At 36.6% G+C, this 20,380-nt stretch overlaps 3 protein-coding genes and 1 long non-coding RNA gene across 4 annotated transcripts; 1 reads left to right on the top strand and 3 right to left on the bottom strand.

The window, feature by feature from the left end:
- The first annotated feature begins 189 nt into the window (after positions 1-189).
- On the top strand, positions 190-2,285 carry LOC106364060 (probable cysteine protease RD19B). Its single transcript, XM_048741543.1, has 4 exons — positions 190-816; positions 903-1,022; positions 1,669-1,921; positions 2,018-2,285. Exons 1-4 carry the CDS (start codon positions 349-351, stop codon positions 2,260-2,262), a joined length of 1,086 nt encoding a protein of 361 aa, XP_048597500.1. The 5' UTR covers positions 190-348; the 3' UTR covers positions 2,263-2,285.
- A 466-nt stretch (positions 2,286-2,751) lies between these two features.
- Positions 2,752-5,570, bottom strand: LOC106365983 (probable inactive DNA (cytosine-5)-methyltransferase DRM3). The gene is made up of 7 exons (XM_013805507.3): positions 5,430-5,570; positions 5,088-5,128; positions 4,854-4,958; positions 4,520-4,762; positions 4,355-4,445; positions 4,152-4,234; positions 2,752-4,013 (listed from the first exon to the last, which is right to left on the bottom strand). Exons 2-7 carry the CDS (start codon positions 5,088-5,090, stop codon positions 3,018-3,020), a joined length of 1,521 nt encoding a protein of 506 aa, XP_013660961.2. The 5' UTR covers positions 5,091-5,128; positions 5,430-5,570; the 3' UTR covers positions 2,752-3,017.
- A 743-nt stretch (positions 5,571-6,313) lies between these two features.
- LOC106370126 lies at positions 6,314-8,186 on the bottom strand. Its single transcript, XR_007316654.1, has 5 exons — positions 7,693-8,186; positions 7,297-7,602; positions 6,945-7,205; positions 6,717-6,850; positions 6,314-6,528 (listed from the first exon to the last, which is right to left on the bottom strand). It is a non-coding gene; the product is annotated as an uncharacterized LOC106370126 (long non-coding RNA).
- Positions 8,187-8,478: 292 nt separating this feature from the next.
- Positions 8,479-13,915, bottom strand: LOC106365984 (V-type proton ATPase subunit a2). Its single transcript, XM_048741544.1, has 18 exons — positions 13,649-13,915; positions 13,462-13,506; positions 13,238-13,360; positions 13,051-13,158; positions 12,671-12,778; positions 12,420-12,593; positions 12,074-12,211; positions 11,428-11,535; positions 11,210-11,317; positions 10,977-11,125; positions 10,598-10,751; positions 10,167-10,327; positions 9,880-10,086; positions 9,574-9,757; positions 9,419-9,502; positions 9,146-9,339; positions 9,013-9,072; positions 8,479-8,920 (listed from the first exon to the last, which is right to left on the bottom strand). Exons 1-18 carry the CDS (start codon positions 13,802-13,804, stop codon positions 8,716-8,718), a joined length of 2,466 nt encoding a protein of 821 aa, XP_048597501.1. The 5' UTR covers positions 13,805-13,915; the 3' UTR covers positions 8,479-8,715.
- Positions 13,916-20,380: the final 6,465 nt, after the last annotated feature.

The raw sequence follows: 20,380 nt of genomic DNA on the forward strand, positions 1-20,380 counted from the left end.
TTGTTTTGTATCCCGATCCCTAAACTACACAGAACCGAACCATACAGAATGGGGATTTTGATTTGAAACGATGCTACTAAAAATCGAACCGGATAAGCAGCAAAGGTAGCATGTTTAAATCTAACCCATAACAGTTAGCTAACCACCAAAGAGGCAGACTCTCAATATGCGTGTGTGCCAACTAACATTCTCGCGGGAAAACTTATATTACAAACTAAAAGTACCACGTGTCAGATTATCAATGGCTTAAATTCAGTTTTCTGATTTTAAATATCATTTTTATTAGATTCTATATATTTATATATATATAAACCACACTCTATCGGTCCTCTCTGCTTTGGGATACTCATGATGGATCATTTAAAGGTTATCTCCTCCATTTATCTTCTTCTTGTAGTCTTCGTCTCTGTATCTGTTTGTGAGAAGCAACACGGAGACGATATATTGATCCGGCAAGTGGTTAATGGATCTGAATCCGAGCCAACAGTCATGTCGTGGGAGGATCACTTCACTCTGTTCAAGAGGAGATACGGCAAGGTTTACAATTCTCTCGAGGAGCATCAACACAGATTCTGGATTTTCAGAAGTAACTTCATGAGAGCGACGCGTCACCAGAGGATGGATCCTTTCGCTCGACATGGCGTTACTCAGTTTTCTGATCTGACGCATTCCGAGTTTCGGAGAAAGCACTTGGGGGTTAAAGGCGCGTATACGTTTTCACAGCACGCTGAACAAGCCCCGATTCTCGATACGAAGAATCTTCCTGGTGATTTTGATTGGAGAGATCGCGGCGCAGTTACACCAGTGAAGAATCAGGTTTTGGTTTTTGAAAATGATGATGAAAGTGGACAAATGTATGATGGTTGATTTTATTTTTATTTTTTATGTCGGATTGATCATAGGGATCATGTGGATCTTCCTGGAGTTTCAGCACTACAGGTGCGCTTGAAGGTGCTCACTTCCTCGCCACTGGTAAACTCGTCAGTCTCAGTGAACAACAGCTTGTTGATTGTGATCACCAGGTGTGAGAGACTTGGCTTCATTTCAACTCCTAGTAGCCCTTGGCATTCAGTTCTTGCTTGCTTCCGGTTTGGTTCTTTCGGTTCCATTTCGAAACTTCGTTTTGGTTTTGGTTTACTTATTTCAGTTTTGGGTTCGGTTCACGTAGCAAAAAAGTTGGGAACCGGCTAGTATCCTAGGTAATTTTGAATCTTTTTTTTTTCCATTTCATTTTCAGTTTTTTGATTAATTAAGATTAAAAAGTCAAAAATTTAGGGTTTTCGGATTAAATATCAAAGATTTATGCATAATAATTTGAATAATTTGGATAATTTTAAATATTCTAGATAAAAAATATTCTAATGGTTTGTTTTTATTTGGTTATTTGAGTTTATAAATAATAATTTTAACTTATTTGATTATTTTAAAACTAAATATAGTTAATCTCATAATTATTTACAAAAAAAGTTAATTTTTATAAGTATATAAACTATATTATAGAAATTCGGATATCCATTTTGGTTAATAGCTTGATTCTAGTTCAGTTTCGGTTTTTCGGTAAACTCCTAACCACCAAAAACAAATTAAATAGTCCGCAATGATTACTTGTCTGCAAAAGCCATATACTGTTGATATGAATTGTAGTGCTGATATTTTTTTGTATTGTAGTGTGATCCAGAAGTGGAAGGTTTATGCGACTCTGGTTGCAACGGTGGGCTAATGAACATCGCCTCTGAGTACACCTTCGAAACGGGAGGGCTCATGCGAGAGGAAGACTATCCCTACACAGGCACTACTGATGGTGATGGGATCTGCAAGTTGGACAAGTCTAAGATTGTTGCCTCTGTGTTCAACTTCAGTGTTGTCTCTAGTAACGAAGATCAAATCGCTGCACATCTCGTCAAAAACGGTCCTCTAGCTGGTAAGTAATAACTTTCTCAGTTTCCAGCCTCACACGGTTTCACTGACTAATCTAATCTCTGAGTTTTGGATTTTTCTTTTTTTTCTTTTCTTGCAGTTGCTATCAATTCAGCTTACATGAAAACTTACGTTGGAGGAGTGTTGTGCCCTTACATGTGCTCAAGGAGTCTCAACCACGGTGTGTTGTTGGTGGGTTATGGTTCAGAAGGGTCAAGGTTCAAGGAGAAGCCGTATTGGATCATTAAAAACTCATGGGGAGAAACTTGGGGTGAGAGTGGTTTCTTTAAGCTTTGTAAAGGACGTAACATTTGCGGCTTTGGCAGCTTGGTTTCAACCGTCTAGAGGGTTTTCATTACCGAGACCAATCTGAGCTCTTTGTCTCTGTTAAATAAGTTGAAAAAAACATTCAAAGAAGATAAAGAAACGACACGAACTGAACCCACTATGAACAATGACACTTACTATAACCCTAACTTGAGATGCAAGGAACAGAGAGAAAGACAAAAGAAGAAGAAAACTAAATACGTAAACCAGAGAAGAACTCTTACCCAACTTAAGCTTAATTCAAATTACATCACCGTTCACCTTATAAAAGGTGATTCATGTTCCCTACTCCATCAGAAACTCTTCAAGCTTAGTTCCAGTTTCCTGCAAGCTCCCCCTTTATCACATGTTCTTGGTTGAATCATATACAACAAAGAACTTGGACACAATCAAAGCTTGAAGATTACAGATATTAATTATTGGGATCCAATCATTATGACACCTGTATTATTGTCAAGACTTAGTCAATCTTGTATCAGACGATTAAGAAACGGAAACAACAAATGCCAGAAAAATGCAAACGGTTCATGAATGTAAATGGAGTCACAACAATACAAAGGAAGATCTTACATTATCTTTGCAGAAACACTCATTATCCAAGGACACTCAACATATAATCTTTTAGCTTCTTTCAAGAATGTAATCTACTTTGGACCAAACGTATTTTAGCCTATCTTTTTCTAGACAAGTGTTGTTAATCATTCTCCTTTGTTAAGAACTGTAACTGAGACAAGTCTTGAGGTTGTTGTTGACAACGTAGTGACACTTGGGGGTCATATCGACTCCATCAAACCTCTGACAAGTTTGGAGACCCGAACCACCTGGTTAAACAACGTAAAATCAAACCCACACGCTCCGCTTCTCGAGCTTTCTCTAGAGAGATCACTCGGCGTCGGTGGGTTTTGACATATGATCAAATCAAACCCCCCAAATCTCCCCACCAAAGCCTCCAGCCTCTTGGTCCTCAAGCTCCTTATATCCTCAATCTGCTCAAGCTCTCCGCTCTGCCCCGAGCTCCCCCACCACCTCTTCAGCACGCTACGGCTCAAACCACAGGGCTCCACAGAGCACACGCTTCTCAGATGGATCCCAAGGCGGCTCAACGCGATCTCCGCACCACCGATTCCGCTGAAGAGCGATAGAACTCTTAACCCTTGGGGAAACATAGGCTTGAGCACGGAGAGATGGTAACCCAACGTGTCCGTTTGGAAGCAATAATCAAGCAGCTTCAATCTTGCTCCACCACCACCACTACCAATGTTGGTGTGGTTTGGTGGATATCCCATGATGCGCTCCAGATTCTCAGGCGACGAGATGAAGCTTGGTGGAGGAGGAGGAGCGCTCCGAGTTGGCTTTGGGAGTATATGGAACCTGTTTTCGACGGGGAGGTTGTGCATGTAACCTTCTTTCCTACTGAGAGTTGAACACAGCCGAGTGTCTACATGCTCAGGTTGAATCCCGAAGAAGAAACTTGAGATCTTAGACCACTCCTTGGGAGATAGTTCTCCTATGTTTCCGTAGAAAACGTAAGGTCGCTTGTACTGGGACAAAGGTGGCTGCGTTGCGCTGTCTTCTTGCATCCCTGGTGTTTCTAAAGCTGGTCTTAGCCGTTTCCCTCTGTTATCAAAGTCGTCAGACTCTTCATCTTTTATTCTTTTTCCCACCTTGGTTGCAGTGCCACTTGAGGAACCCTCCTTTTCCTCCTGAGCAACAAATCTCCAACTCTTTGAAGGACATGCACGAGCTGTTGAAGGAATCTCTGAAACTTTCTGCAGTGACACCAAACGTCATTTGAGTACAGATCCAACAAATAAATAATTAACGAGAAGAGAGTGAGAATGGTTTCAGTAGCAAAAGCATTGTGCTTGAAGATGAGTCTATAGAAAACAAAATACAAACTAACGTACCTTTTCTATATCTTCAAGGTTATCAGCAGGAACTTCACAAATTATGATTGACTCAGCGAGGTCAGAGATCTGAGCTTCTTCACCTGTGAAGATAAGCAAAGTAGGTTATGTTACAAGTATAATGATCATGTCAGTGACTCAAAACTTCTCTCATTCAGATACCATACACTGAATGAAAAATCTAATTGCCCTAAGCTGCTCACCTAGCTTCTCAATAGCCGTTGAGATTTCTTGACGAGAGAATCCCATTTCCAACAGCTGTGAAGTTTTGTCAAGCGGTAATTCACTGGGAACCTAGATGTAAAACATGAAATAAATGTTAGCACTAAGAAGTAAGAACACAAAGCGTGTGATAGTGCAATAGGTACCTCAGCTGGTAGAACAACATCATCTTCTTCTCCATTAGTGTCAGTACCATTCTTTTGGGAATCTTCTGCATATTTTTCATCTAACTGAGCAGCAACGAGGCAGTCTATCATCTCGTCCATCTCCACGCCTTTGTGAATACCGTTTTCGTCTATTTTCTTGTGGACAAGAGAGGAGCTGAATCCCATCTCAATAAGCCTTGACTTCACATTACTAACAGGAGGAGGAGGAGCAGCAGCATTGTCCTGCACACATCAAATAGACCAAAAACAAGAAACTGACTATTTAATAACAAAAAAAATGTACACAAGAATTGAAACGTTTAACAAGAGATACCCCAATATGAGTGTCTGGTTTTGGAAACAATGAATCATGTTTGTCTCGATTACTACTGTGGGAACCTCCACCACCTCCTCCTCCGTTACGTCTACGCAAATCAGCCTGCGAGAAACATTGGTTCCCACCACTTATGAAGAAAATGCAACACAAAACAAAGATAACTCTTCAAAGCTTTTATGGAAAAGGGTAAAATGAGATTGGAAAGGATATAAAGTTGGGAACTTTTCATACCATCGTGATGATAAAAACACGCACACACAAAGGCTTCGGGCCTGCAAGAAAGGTTAAATGTGGTCGTCAATGAATTGTTTATTAAATAGAAGGAATGATGCACATGGATTGGAGTAAAAACATTAGTAAATGGGCTCCTCATTGATAATCGGGGAAAAAAATTGAATCTTTTATTCAAAGAACGAATATAAAAATCAGAGTCAAAAGTTCTGAGGGTGATTCCACCAATTTTCACACAAAAAGTTTACAAATTGCGACCGAGACAAAGAGAGGGACCCAGAGATCGCGACAAAGAGGGACCCTAAAGATGAAGAAGAAGAAAGCTGCATGCATTTGCATTACCCTGTGCCGTCGATTCTCCTCCTTCCCCGTCTGACTAGGAGCAATGGCTTTGATGACTCTCTCTCTCGGACTCAAAAACCAGTTCTCAAGTACTGTATTATTGAGTTCAATTGGATCGACCTAGTTCTTGACCCATTTAAATCAACACAACTAAAATTTTAAATAAAAAATCTTGTTTGCAAATTTTTGAAACGAAAAATGTAACACTAGATAATATTTAGTACTACTAAATGTAACAATAGATAATAGTACTACTAAAAGATGTAATACTTTGAAATACTTGACAATTGAATCAAACTGATTCACAGAAATAAAGCTGAGAATATATGCATCTAAATTAATACATACATTATGCTTTGAATGTTATTAAATTTCATATTAAATTTGTTTTTAAAAAAGGCTTTATTATTAAAAAAATTAAGCTTTTTTGTTTGATAAGAAAAGTGTACGAAAAAGCATAAGTTTGTTTAATAAACTACTAGCTACCACTTGAGCAGATATTCAAAAATATACTTTCTATTATATTTAGTATATACGTACATTTAAAATTTTATAAATTAATTTTTTTCAAAATTTATATTTATAAAACACGATAAACTAATAAATCTTACTAGTTCTTAACTGAACATATTCAAAATACAACACATTTGATCAGATAATAAAATAGCAAAAAATAAAATTTATGAAAATATATTGTCCAATTAAAATCATAAATCATATACACCAAATAATTTTATAAAATTATTATGAAAACCAGATTTATAAAATTGAAATAATCTATAAACCATGAAAACAAGTTTTATGTATTGAGATATCTAAAAAGTAGATATCTTAGGTTTGTATGCATTGATATATTTCAAACAATAACACAGTATTGTCATTATAAACAAGGAGGTGTGGGTAAATATTTAGGTTTGTCAGAGCATTTCGGGAGAAAGAAAAAAGATCTATTCACCTCAATAGTGGATAGAATCAGACAGAGAGCTTCAAACTGGTCTACACGCTTTCTTTCAAGAGCTGGCAAGCTCACCATGTTGAAGGCGGTCCTCACAGCCATTCCCACGTATTCAATGTCCTGTTTCCAGCTACCGGTGAGTCTCTGCAAAAGAATCCAATCTACGCTTACTCGTTTTTGGTGGGATAACTCATCAGTGAAAAAGAAGATGTGTTGGGTGGCGTGGGAAAAATTGACTAAGCCTAAAGCAGCAGGAGGCCTTGGTCTAAGAGATATTCAACTGTTCAACCAACCGTTATTAGCAAAAGGGGTTTGGAGAATCATGTCCTCACCTTACTGTCTGCTGGCACGAGTACTAACGGGGAAGTACTGCCACAAGAGAAGCTTCCTTGATGCTCCTATCCCAGCGGTTTGCTCACACGGTTGGAGAAGCATCCTCTATGGAAGAGAACTACTGCGGGAGAATCTAGGGAAAGCAATAGGCAACGGTCAGTCCACAAGAGTTTGGAAAGATTCATGGATTTCACCTAACACTAAGCTTCAACCTATGGGTCCAATACCTGAAGCAGCCCTTGACCTGAGAGTCTCGGACTTCCTTACTGATGACCTTCAATGGAACAAGAGCAGAATAGAACAATTCCTACCGGAGTTCAGTTCGCAAATCCAATGCCTTCACCCCAGCAAGGAAGGAGCAGAAGACACCTACGTCTGGCTCAAACATGACTCGGGGGTTTATTCAACGAAATCCGGGTATAATGCAGTAACAACCCCCCCCACAGATGGTCACTCCCAATGTTCTTGCTGCAACCAATCAACAGAACCTGGATTTTAATTGGCAAAAAGACATTTGATCTTTAAAAACGTCCCCAAAACTTCAGCTTTTCCTTTGGTCAACGGTTCAAGGAGCCTTACCTTTAGGAGTGGAACTCCAACGAAGGGGAATGAACTCTGCTGCGCTCTGCCCTCGGTGTAAAGCAGTGGAATCAGCAACACATGTTTTCTTCCACTGTCCATTTGCCAAAGAAGTCTGGAGCCACATCCCTCTAGCCACCCCAGTTCACATAGCTGAGGGCGTTGACTTTAAAGGGGCTTTGGTTCGCTTCAGACAAGCCCTCTGCCTCCCCCCATCAGGTGTAGTCTCACCCGTCCTCCCTTGGATCTGTTGGACTCTCTGGACAGCCCGTAATAAACTCATCTTTGAAGACAAGGCAACTCGATCTATAGAGACAGCAACAAAAGGCGTATCGGCAGCGTTAGAATGGTGTCAAGCTCAATCCACAAAGAACAGTGAAATAGTTTGTCGCTTACCTTCGAGAAGTGAACCCCGAAACGCTACGAGATCACCACCGGAGTTTTCTTGTTTTGTCGATGCTGCTTGGGACGCCTCCACGAAGCGAGCAGGGCTAGCTTGCTTCTTTCCAGGTGATCGATCAGAATCACCATTCACAGGAGCACAGATGATCGCGTTGGTTAGTTCCCCTCTTTTAGCTGAATCACTAGCTCTCCGAAGAGGAATCGAGAAGGCGCTAGAAGCAGGATTCACAACGATCACCATCCTCTCCGATTGCTCAACGCTCATCCGAGCTATCACCACCAAAAACCAGATCACAGAGCTCTACGGTGTTCTCCAGGACATCCACCGCCTCTTGTCTCGCTTTGCTACAATCGACTTCCGTCTCATCCCTCGTTCACAGAACAGGGTCGCAGACAGCCTAGCAAAACAGGCCCTTAAGGCCCATTCTCAATTATCTTCTGTTCCGTAACTTTGCCCACGGGCCTAAACTCTGTTTTTCGCTTCTTCTAATTAAAAGTTCGTCGTTCAAAAAAAAAAAAAAAAAAAAACACACTTCCATATATATCATGATTTTGTTGACAAGACCAGTCAATCTCATGAATCTGTTTAACTCTGCAATTTTAACTCTGATTCATGGAAGGTTGTTGACAAGACCAGTCAATCTCATGGATCTGTTTACACCCCGGAAATTAGAATATAAACATCTACATTTTCTTTGTTTGTTGAATAGAAGGAGGAACACATTAATGCCCAAACAACACATGGGCTGCTTCTGCTTGCTTAATAATTCAGGAAGCAGATTTAAAAAAAAATCTGTTTATTAGCTCAATTACACTACTAGTTTAGTTTCTTGACAGACAAGTACAACAACAGCACATGGGAAGTGGAAAACATCCAAAGTTTTTCCTTAAGTAAAAGAAATAAAATAATTGACAGAAGACGGGAACTCACCAACTCCTTCTCGTACCTTATATATGCACACGCAGAAGAAGGCATTTGCAGTAATTCACGACTCAAAAGGAAAGATCCATCATCACTCACTCGTCTTCGTTTCCGAGAAGAGTGAAAGTGAAGGGAGCAAACTTGTAGCCATCGCCTTCGTAGAACTTGTTCTGATACTCCACCCAGTGAAGACGCAGGGCGTGAAGGAACGCGCTCAACGTCTCCATCACCAGAAGCACTCCCACGGTTGCAAAGATGAAGACGAGGATCCCAACGATAAGGATGAATATATTGTTGAAACTGTTGCCGGTTAAGAAAAGAAGAAGAGAGAGAGATTGTGTTGTTATTAATGTTTGGAGAGGAAGTGAAGATGTAACTGTGCATTTACTTACCCCCACGCCATAAGGAGAACCTTCTCGTAGAAGACTGACGACAACTCCGAGTGGGCAAGACTGAACAAGTAAAGCATATGGATTAGTAATGACATGCTCAGGTGGAGTCTTTGCGAGTAGCAGCAATTTGTACCTGAGGGCCCATAGACGAAGATAAGAAGCAGTGTTGGAAACAGCTCCAAGCACAAACTCAATGGTGTGAATGAGCTGGTGCACAAAGATTTCGCTGAATTCAAACTCTTCGTGTCCATGAGATCCTCCAGTTATCTCTACTTGAAGACTCTCATCTGTCTCGTCAAGCTGTGCGTATGATTGGCCTTGATGTCTCTGATGAAAAGTAAAAATCTAGTTTCAGTTATGGTCAAGCTCAAATTCAGTTTGTAAGCTGACGAGGAAAGGGACTCACAGCTTCATGTTGTTTCTTCAAGATGAACGGCTTTGGCAACAACATCCACGGAACAGATACCAGTGCCAGGAAGAGGAAAGTGAGCTGACACGGAAGATGAATTAGATAAGAACATATAAATACAGAGAAGAGTATTGTTAGGTATGGAGACAAACCTGTACTGTTTTCTGATTAGGGAAAAGCTGGTTCTCTCCTAAATCATCCATAGGACTAAGGAACATGTAAATCATTACGTGATACAAATCAGCTTGGGAACCAGTGCACCACTTTATGATGATGAGCACCGAGAGATAGCCAAACAAGCAGTTCAAGAATATCATCTGGGGAACGAACTGGAACCTGGAACCATGGCAGATCATCATACACTTAACTATGATTAATACCTGTATTATTTGTTAGGATGTATTACGAACTAGAAGATGCACGTATTGGCCGGGGAAGGAAAACTGAAATAAACTCACCATACGTTTACAGCACTTTTGAAGAATTTTGCATTACAGAAGCTCATTATGATTCCAAGGTTCATTTGGGCAACTCCAAGAAGGATTGACATTTTCATCTTAAGCGAGTTCAGGAACGGTAGCTCACTGCGGGTACCATGCCACACGGGATCTACACCAAATGGATAAGTGTCTCGGGTCTTGATCAGACCAATTGTAGTAGCCTCACTGAACAAGAGCGCAGAAATCAAAAATTCAGAAGCGTCAAGATTTGCATTTTCTTAAAGGCTTTTCGAGAGAACACATGCCTGCAAGAGGCATCACGGCACTCATATGCTGAGGGAGCAAACAACGGGTATGGTATAGAGAAGAACTCGTTGTAGATTAAACCAGTGTATATTGAGAAGAGTGACATCATAAATATAACATAGCGACCACCAAAAGCCATTTCCATAATATCCCCAAGTTTCTGTAGTCAGGAAGCAAAAGGGTTGATTGGTTAGCATCTGGAATTGCATGAAAGAAAAACATTTGACAACTAACCAAAATAACACCCAAGGAATTAACATATTATAAGTATAATACTCTCTTTGTAACGTTCAAGTGAAATTTGTTTAATTTAACATACGCACGCAACTATTAGAACAGCAACATACAACGAAACAATATGCGAATTTTGCCAATCTGATACTGAGTTCAGTAGGAAAATAAATGTTGCCACTTAAGTTAAGGATGTTACCTGGCTTGAAAGTTTTTTCTCTCTCAATATTAGATACATAGTTGCAAGCAGCAGACAGATTCCATGACCCCAGTCACCAAACATAACAGCAAACAGGAAGGGAAAGGTAACAATTGTGAATACAGTAGGATTGGCTTCCTGATATTTAGCTACACTGCAAGTAATGATCAAAGAAGATCAGTGAAATTCAAGAGACAAACACTAAATGGACAGTGCATGCGGGGAAAAAATAAAGTAACCAAGTTGAGTTGATTCTAAAAGAAAATTCAGGCGTATTCCAATTGAGCAAGAAAACGAAGCTAAAGGCAGAAGCTTAAATCTACTTTTACAAATGTTACTTAATAGTTATTTTCAATTTCCTCCAGAAAGAGGTGCTTACCCGTATGCATCAACAATTTCCTGAAACGCAGTGGTAAATTTGTTTGTGCGGAAAAATGTCGGAGGCATCTCTTTCGTCCTCAGAACCTGGAAAATTGATCCAACTTGAGAATTGGAGTCAACCGCAGCTCGCTGCAACGCCTCTTGAATCTGCACATGCAGAGCTTTTAAATCACTATAGCACCAGTATATATATGCAATAATTTCAATTATATGGCAACTAGAGTTACTCACTTCCGGCGCTGCAAACAGAGGACTCCAGCCCTCACCCACAAGGCACTTCTTAGTCACATCAAGACTAAGCATGTTCAAAGTGTGATAGATGGCTTTTTCTTTGCGAACCTACATGGGTAAATGTTAATGATGATTATTGATCTCATCTACTAAATATCTGAAATTGGACATCAATGAGCACTCTCCTAGTGAAAAGAAAGTTCCAAATAATATAAGACCTTGAGGTTCCATTGCTCAAACTTATCTCCAATGGTCTCCAGAAGAATTTTGCGGTGATCCAACCCAGCACTTATGGTAGTTTTAAGCTCTGCCAACCGCCCCGAAACCTGAAACATTATGAGAAGACTAGACAAGGTTAATAGTTTCTGAGTATATACCATCATAATTGCAGACAACAGATAAATCACTGGCCTACAACTCACTCTCCCATGGATGCTAACCGTGTTTATGCACCAAACATAACCCATCCAACGATCACTTGAAACTAACAGGGAAGACAAAAAGGTACCAGGAATTCCCTAACATGATTTTCTCATCCTTAACAAGTAAACTCTCTGAGACCTATTGACCCATTTTAAGGTATAGTAACCGTTCAACGTTGAAAAGCTTAGCTTTACATCACAGGTTGATTACTGTTAGGATAAAGATTCTAATGACTCTAATAAGCATTATGCAGAGAGGATATCCATAAATCAATCGTAGTGTTGGTTATTATTAGAAGAACCGACTACATATCCATTATCCAAACATTTATCATATGTAGTTCATGCCTAGAAATAAAGTTAATAGTTGTTGTACAGATAAAAACAATACATATAAAACACATGACTATGACACATAAGACAATACACCGAAATCACTTACCTCAGTCATCATTTGAGCTTGTCTGCCAAGTTCTTCGCTAAAAGGATAGCGATTGGCTCCAAAAGCTTCGCATATCTTCAGAATTTTGCTTTTTGCTCTTTCTCCAGAATAGAAGACTACAAATACATTTTTCTCAGCCTGTAACATTTTTTAGATCAAAAGTCAATGTCTAGTAGAGGCAAACAGAAGGACCAATGTAAGCATGTGGGCATGAGAACTTTGAAACTACATATAGAATCCTAACTCAAAACTGCATGAGCCTAAGAGGAAAAATATATATAAACAGTAAGAAAGCAGCCAAAATCTTGTATCAGAGAAACTGCGAGCAGAAATATAAGCAGCTAACCTTCTCCCCAGAGTTGGGATCAACAACGGACTCCTCAATGACAGATTGTCGAATGAAGATGTTGCCCCTGGTTGCACGAAATAGGATCCTCTCGAACACCATAGACTTTTCGCGAGGCACTAGCCCAGTGAGGAATCCAAGCTTCACTTGCTTTGTTGGATCAACAGACTTCTCCTGTTAAAAAGGAAATGTTGTAAGGCTATTTGCATAGAGCACAACTTAAAGAAGTAGAACAGTCAGAGCTATCGTACTTCCTGCAACAAAGGAGTCTCCAGAACGTCTTCCCCCACTTGTTGTGATTCTATCTCACTCTGTTGAGCGGTAGCACTTCTATGGGCTGACGCAAAAAATTCACCGGCCTAAAAAAAACATTCACATGAATATAGCATCAGATGCACATCCAACGCCTTAACCACAACATTTTAAATATGCAATTCCCACAATGAAAATCCCTTTACAGTCATTAAAACCAAAGATCATCTATAGCGAGGTAGCACTAACTTTTCTCCTCATGTAAATATATATATACACAGAACCACAAAAGATATCAAATTAGTTACAAACTAAATCAGGAATAAGGCAACGTTTCATCTACAAACACCCCCACATGATTTTAGTAAGAACATATAACCTTCTCAAGAACGAGCTTGTACTCCACAAGTTCATTATAAGAGCGCTGCAGCTTGTCATTATTAGCATTGATTTCAACAAGCTCAGCTTCTAGCTCTCCAAGCTTTACCTGAAAAGGGGAGAAAAGAAGGAAAATGTATAAGCATGAGGCAAATAGAAAGCATATGTCAAGGCATATGGATGTTCACCTCAACATCATCCAGATCAATATCAACATCTTTGTCTAGTATAACTTTGGGAGAAACTCCAGCCTTTGACATTTGGTCTTTGAAGAAACGTATCTTTCGCGCCATCTCTCCACATCTTTTGATCTTCATATACAAAATCAACAATACGAGAAAATAGATCCACCATTGTAACACACGCTTTCTTCCAACGTACATTAATACACTTAAAAGAGATATGAAGTTACCTGAGCAGCATAAGTCCGTTGAAATGGGCTCTTCTCAGAATTAAGCTGAGATCATCATCATAAACGAATATAAGAAGATGAATCCAAAACAAAAATCACAGATCAAAGCTCTAAACACAATGGACAATCATATATATATATAGCTGGTAAAGAGATGATCAAGAGAGAGAGAGAGGAGTAACCGTACATCTTTGAACTGGACGAGGCCGAGATCGCCGAGATAAGAGACGGTAAGATGAGCAGATTCCATCGGAACAATGACCTGAACGAGCTGCATCGGCTCCGAGCGCATCAGATCCATCGGCGGACAGCAACCACCACCGCCGCCGCGAATCTCCGCCATGACGAGATCGGATTCGCGATTCCTCCTCTCAGTGTGATGCGGATCGATGACACTGTCAGGAGCTTGTCTTCTCTCGTCTCGTGTAGTTAGTTACTGCCACGTATTTGTATATTAGATTGGATTTGACCATGTGATTCATGCTGATATGAATGATTGCGAGTTTACAGTTCTGTCCCTCGTTTTCATATTTTAAGTATGGGTCTCATCGTGACGGCCCATATTCAAATCGGGTAAATAGTACAGCCCAGCTTTGCTTTTAGTAGCCCCCTCCCCCACCCCCCACGATTAAACAATATCAATATTTGAAAACACCAACAATTAAAAAGGATCGACCATTTCTTCTTAGAGGGTTTAGTGTTGGGTTCATATTTATACGTCTGAAGGCTTCAGTAGAAAATTATACAAGTGTAAATGATTTTTTTTTAAATTTAATAGGTTGAGTAAAAGATTGATTTAATGTGAAAAATGAGTATTTACATTATAGAAAGCAAATAATCTTAAAAAATTGTGTTCAAATAATTTCATAATGTTTTGTATATCATTTTGAACAAATATAGTCCAAAAAAATGTGTATAATGGGCTTTCACTAGTACTAGTATGTAGAACTATATTATCTATAAATCTAACTTACACAATTTTGGTACTAATCATCTATATAATGAGTATTAGTGATTTATATAATGAATATGAATATTAAATTTGTTTCCTTTTCTCTAAAAATATGCATGCTTACTGCTTAGCTACGTTGCACGGAAGCTTCATCGGATGTCCGCTTCCCGCTTCGGAACCGGAATCGGAATCGGAACCTTGTGGAAGCTTACGGAATCTCGCTTCCAAAACGTTTCTAAAATATTTTCTTTAAAAACACGTTGGAAGCTTACGATTCCGTTTTGGAATCACGCTTCCGTTTTTTTAAAGAAAAAACACAATGTCTTATATCAATAAAAATAAAATATTATAGTTTTTAATTTATATAAAATCCAAATTTAATAGTATTGAATGGAGAGACTAAAAATATACAAATATTAAATTAATACTATAAATTATCTTTATGTATTGAGGTTTCTATTATAGATAAATCATCTATTCAAATATATTATGTCAAATAATTATAAAGTATTAAAAGTAATTGATAAAATAATTTATTTAAATTTAATTTATGTGTATTTTCACAGTTTTAATATGAAATCATTTCAAAATTATTATAAATGAATAAATGATTTATTTTAAATTTAAACCATATAATTTTTAGTTTTAGATTTTTTAAAAAAATATTATATATATATACGCTTCTAACACGTATCCGCTTCCTAATTTTTTAAAAAATCTCGATTCTGCGCTTCCATACGCTTCCGTTTCCGCGTACCCGCTTCCGTTTCCATGTAACGTAGCTGCTTAGTTAGATAATACAGTAATTAATATGAATGTTGATGCCCATTATCTTTTCCGGTTCGTATGATCCTAATCAGTAACCACTCTTATTATATAACCAAACAATATTTATTTATACAGCTTGTAAGGTCATAGCTAGCTTTACCTACATAGGCACATCATAGGGTGTGATTCCCATTAACTCCTAATAATTAATTTAATTTAAAACCTTAAATTTGTTGGTACAAAATAATATCACACCGTTTAGGGGAGGGAATAGCTCCAAAAAGCTAATGGCCTAATGCTAAAAGGAAATATAAAATGTACGATCTCGACATCTGTTTTAGGGAATTTAAATAAGATAAAAAAAAAGGGCATGCTAAAGGATGATTCTCTAATGTACAAGTATAACGCAGATATAATTTTAAAAAATAATCGGAATAAAAATCTCCTAAGCAAGAACATCTAAGTAAAAGGCACACACCTAACTTTGTTGACACACGCAGAGACCTTTGTGCAACACTGAGTATTTTGAATCACCAGATTATGAAATCTTCTCTTGCCTATTACAACTTATGATTGTAATATCATAGTTAATTAATACGGTTATCCGATTTTTTTTTTTTGCATATATATTTATCAAACTAGTATTAAGCATATGTGATATATACACTATCGGCTTGATATGATTTTTGACTAACATTATTGGTTCGATATGTTTAGAATATTCAAATATAATTTTAATTATCAATACTATTAAAACTGAATGGCCTTTTTTGAGGTCACCTTAGAGTTTTAAAGTATTTACAATATACTGCCACTAACTTTATTTAAACATATGCTTTTAATTAAAATCAGTATTTTGAATTTTTTTTTATTTAAACAGAAACACCTACATTACAGCTACGTAATTCTTTTATTTTAAAAGTAACATAATGTCTTCCTAATGAAACATAACGTATATCATTAAATAACAAAGTAACATCTACATTTTAAACAAACTTCAATTGCATCAACACTAATTTTCCTTTTTTATAGATTAGATGTACCATCTCTTTGTATATTGAGAATGATGTTCCAGCAATACCAAGCTTGAACGTTTATTGGATTCTGCAAACTTCAAAATAAAAACAATACATATCTGTTAATATCATTGTTTTTACCCGTCGTCACTTCCAAACAGAATTTTGCTTACAAACGATTGCACCATAAATCTTATATGTTGCATTATTCAAATATAGTTGACCAAATTATTTAAATCCCAAACTTTCCCACATCAAATACCAAAAATATAATCCACTAAATCAAAACCTCAAAACTTGGAAAATAAACTTGATTGCCGGAAGAGCCTACCTAACAATATCGAATATACTAAATCGTTTGTACCACCAATCTTTTAAGAAAAGGATTCAAATTTTCGGAGGTTCCTTAGATAACAATAAAGAATATACCAAAGCATAACTACCAGGTCAAATTTTTTATTTTCATATATTCAAAATATAAATAACAACCAATCATAACAAGATTAATGGTTTTAATAAACTCATGCCTTATATACTTTAACAGTATTGATTTGGAATATCTTAAACCCACAGCCTTTTTTTCCTATATATACAGCATATTAACATCAGATCAATCACGCAGATTTCAAAACAATTCTCATATAATGTCTTCTAAGAAAAAACTGGTCTGCAAACCAAAGTCATACACATCTGCAAACCATTCAAAGCCGGATTTGGTGAGACTTTAGAGATCATATTGGCAGACAAAAAAATAATACTGCTATAATTTAAATTTTTATATTCAGTTGACATACAAAATATCAAAAAATAGTTTAGACTATTTAAAATTTTCTCTAACAAGGTAAGAGTTATGATATCTTAAAAAAATCAAGACATAAAATTTATAAAAATTTAAATATCTAATGTAAATAATAAATTAAACTTCAAATACAAAATAAACCAAAAGTAAAAAATCATTGTAATAATTGTCAATAACGGAAATAAACTAACATCAAATCACATCAACTAATTTTGGTTCTCACTACCATCTTTCATTTCATTTTCTTCAGGTGGTATAGTGAAATCTTCATCAAAATCTAAAAATCACAAATATAAAAGTGAAAAGGGAAAACCTAACCTTTTTTTTTGTCAGCACCTAACTTCTTAATTATAAACTGAAAATATAAAACATAATCTAAAAACATAATTTAAAACTAAAAAAAAAGAAAAAAAGTTATTTATTGGTTCACCTGGTGGTTCAACCGGTATCGAGTTCTAGGTTTTATTGGATTTTTGCGGGTTTCTAAATATTGAATTTTTCACAAAACCAAAACCAGACTTTTTTTCTGGGTCACCGGGTTTACCGGTTCAATCGCGGCAGGTCCGGGTCGGGTTTCAAAAACACTGGTTATGAGTCAAATGCAAGACAAGTTTTTTAAAATAAATTTAAACCTCCACATATAAATCGAACCAAACTAAAACATGCCAAACTCAAAATACAAAAGTAAAGAAGAAAAAATGTTCATATAAATCAGAATGAATTATATATTTATAGAATATGAAAAATTGAACTAAATTATAACTAAACCAAAACCGAATCAATGTACCAAATATCAAAAATTAATCACGTCAAATAATTTGAGCCAAATCTATACATAATCGAATGGTTTTTATATCTTTTTAATTTAAAAAAAAAATTATGACAAAAAAAAATCCTGCGCTTTGATTTATATATTTGTAGACATGAAAAGTTAAACTAAATTAGAACTAAACCAAGAACGGAATCAATGTACCAAATATCAAAAACTAATCAGGTCAAATAATTTGAGCCAAATCTATACATAATCAAACAGTTTTATCTCTTTAACCTAAAAACTTAAAACAACAACTGAAGTAGAACCGAAAAGAAAAATTCCGCGCTTTCAAAGCGCGGGTCAAAATCTAGTATAGCTTAAAACAAGAAATAACTGTTCTTTAATCATGACTATAGAAAATATTGTTTAAATCTGGTAATCTGTTTACCAGATTGTTTTCATAAATTTACTTGCAAGATAATAAATAGAATGCAAGTGGTGATGGATGCTTCACTTCTAGGTTATTTTTTGTTTAAGTTAACTTCTTGATGTTTTCTCATCAATAAAACATGTGGGTAGAGGCGTAGAGCACCAATGTCTTATATATGTCGTCGGTTGGTTTATATATATATGAATGACTTATTTTGTTAATGTGGATAGTTTCATTATTGTTGATAGTTACGCTCAGTTTGCTGTAATCCCTTAAAACAATGGTACTCAATTATTTATGCTCAATTAATTTAGGATAAAAATGTAAGAGTAAATGAGGTAGGTTAGTAGGTAACAAGAGACAAACGTTAATCCCCTCAACGCCACCTGTTAACTTACTTATTTGTCTATATACAAACAAGATATGGGCAAAACCTTATAGTTCAGACTTTGGAAGATGCACTAAATTTATCATCATCACCATATATGTACTAGAGATCCTCCATTTTATTACATTAAATAATAACAAGTTTCGTGTTTATATTTTTAAGTTGATGCTAGATCCTACATTTTTCTAAATCTATATTGAAAATTTATACATTCTGTCTAGGAGATACAGTTATCTCTTAGTATGTCGTTTAACACTCCTACTTACATCGTCGTTTGTACATAGTAGATACATGTAACATTGAAAACACATTATGAAAGAATAATTGAAGTAGAAGGAAAAATAAGATAAATCATTATATGGTTGCAATTAAAAAAAGTTCGGAGCAGGAAAAATAGCAATTATTGGTACATATATAGTGATGAACCATTCTGAGCCCTAACTTGGAGTAACAACTCAACACTGTGTAATCAATTTCATAAAATAACAAAGATTACAATAACATATTTAGATCCATTTAAAAGCTAATTAACTAACAATGGAAACAAACTTTTAAATTAAATATTATTCTTAATTAAGACTTTTGATTAGGAGAAAATCGGATACCGGACATGAAATCAGTAAAAGGACTAGTTATCATCAAGGGACATGGCGAACTTGAAAGAGGAAGTAATCCTTGATCATGATGCTTATTATGAAGATGATGAGTAGATTGATGATCAACCACCACTTTCTCAAGGCCTTGATCGTGAAGAATGCCTCTGAAAACGTGTCCTCCAATGTTCACCGTCGTCTGATAAGCGTATTGTTCTTTTCCGTCGTCGATTGAACTCACCTTTACGCATCGAAAATCGGCTAGGGAACTCAACTCCGCTGGAAAATGTCTCGTACTAGTGTGGATTCTTACACCTTATAACGACCAGAAAAATTGTTTTCAATATGATAAGTTGTATGATCAAGTGATATTATTGAGTAATTTCATCATTTTATTTGCGTATATATATAATAGGCCATCAAAATAATTATTAACAAACACAAGATAAGATTTCTCGTTCTTGTCAAAGATCATCATTGTGGGGTAGTTGTATTTACTGATATACTAACTACAAATCAATCTACTTTAGTCTTATAAAGATCAAAACTGTATAAAGATTAAAACATCAAGAATAGACCAAAAAGTATGAGAAATATCAAGAGTTATATATATAGCCTTTAGTCTAAAAAATAATATCAAGAATTATAGTTAAGCAAACGACTTGTTAGCATTTCAAATCAAATAAAAACATTGAGAACTGAGAAGAACAAAGCTAATTAATTCATCATCACTAAGCATCACCACATTGATATAGATACATAACCAATACGTAGACTACTAAATAATGTTCACTTAGTAGTCTGGTTTTATATTCATAAGATCCGATAATCCAAATTTTCAGTCTTTAACTATGTCTACACGATTAGCTTCAAGAGGATTAAAAAATTCAAAATTAGCTTGAAGACCCCAGATCATGAAAATCTTCAAAACCAGATCCTATATGGTGAGAAATCTCATCAGATTTATATAAACACACATGGACTTATAGATGAGGCATAAGAAGTAACAAAGGTAATAAAGAACCTAATGATGAAGGGGACGAAGATGGGTGTTGTTCTCTGAGACGTTTAGGGTTAATCGTAGCGAGCCCTTTCTGATGAGGTTGCGTTTGCGTTTGCAATTGTTGTTTTTGGGATCTTCTGTAGGCAGGAACCCAAGTGCTCTTGATGTGAGTTTGGCAATGAAAGGATTTTGTTTTGCAGCAAGTTCTGCATCTCA

The sequence above is a fragment of the Brassica napus genome, chromosome A9 (genome assembly GCF_020379485.1).
Source record: "Brassica napus cultivar Da-Ae chromosome A9, Da-Ae, whole genome shotgun sequence".
In the NCBI taxonomy this organism is placed as follows: domain Eukaryota; kingdom Viridiplantae; phylum Streptophyta; class Magnoliopsida; order Brassicales; family Brassicaceae; genus Brassica; species Brassica napus.

Bases quoted from the DNA above. Each gene is read 5' to 3' on its own strand.
- LOC106365984 (XM_048741544.1), bottom strand. From the start codon at position 13,804: ATGGCGGAGATTCGCGGCGGCGGTGGTGGTTGCTGTCCGCCGATGGAT. The intron at 13,159-13,237 runs GTGAACATCCAT...TCCCCTTTTCAG, and splicing joins TTGATCTGGATGATGTTGAG to GTAAAGCTTGGAGAGCTAGA. The intron at 9,073-9,145 runs GTACAAATTGCT...TTACTTGTTCAG, and splicing joins CTTCGTCTATGGGCCCTCAG to TCTTGCCCACTCGGAGTTGT.
- LOC106364060 (XM_048741543.1), top strand. From the start codon at position 349: ATGATGGATCATTTAAAGGTTATCTCCTCCATTTATCTTCTTCTTGTA. The intron at 817-902 runs GTTTTGGTTTTT...GATTGATCATAG, and splicing joins TTACACCAGTGAAGAATCAG to GGATCATGTGGATCTTCCTG. The intron at 1,922-2,017 runs GTAAGTAATAAC...CTTTTCTTGCAG, and splicing joins CAAAAACGGTCCTCTAGCTG to TTGCTATCAATTCAGCTTAC.
- LOC106365983 (XM_013805507.3), bottom strand. The intron at 4,763-4,853 runs GTATCTCTTGTT...TGATGTGTGCAG, and splicing joins AACCAGACACTCATATTGGG to GACAATGCTGCTGCTCCTCC. The intron at 4,235-4,354 runs GTGAGCAGCTTA...TTATCTTCACAG, and splicing joins AACGGCTATTGAGAAGCTAG to GTGAAGAAGCTCAGATCTCT.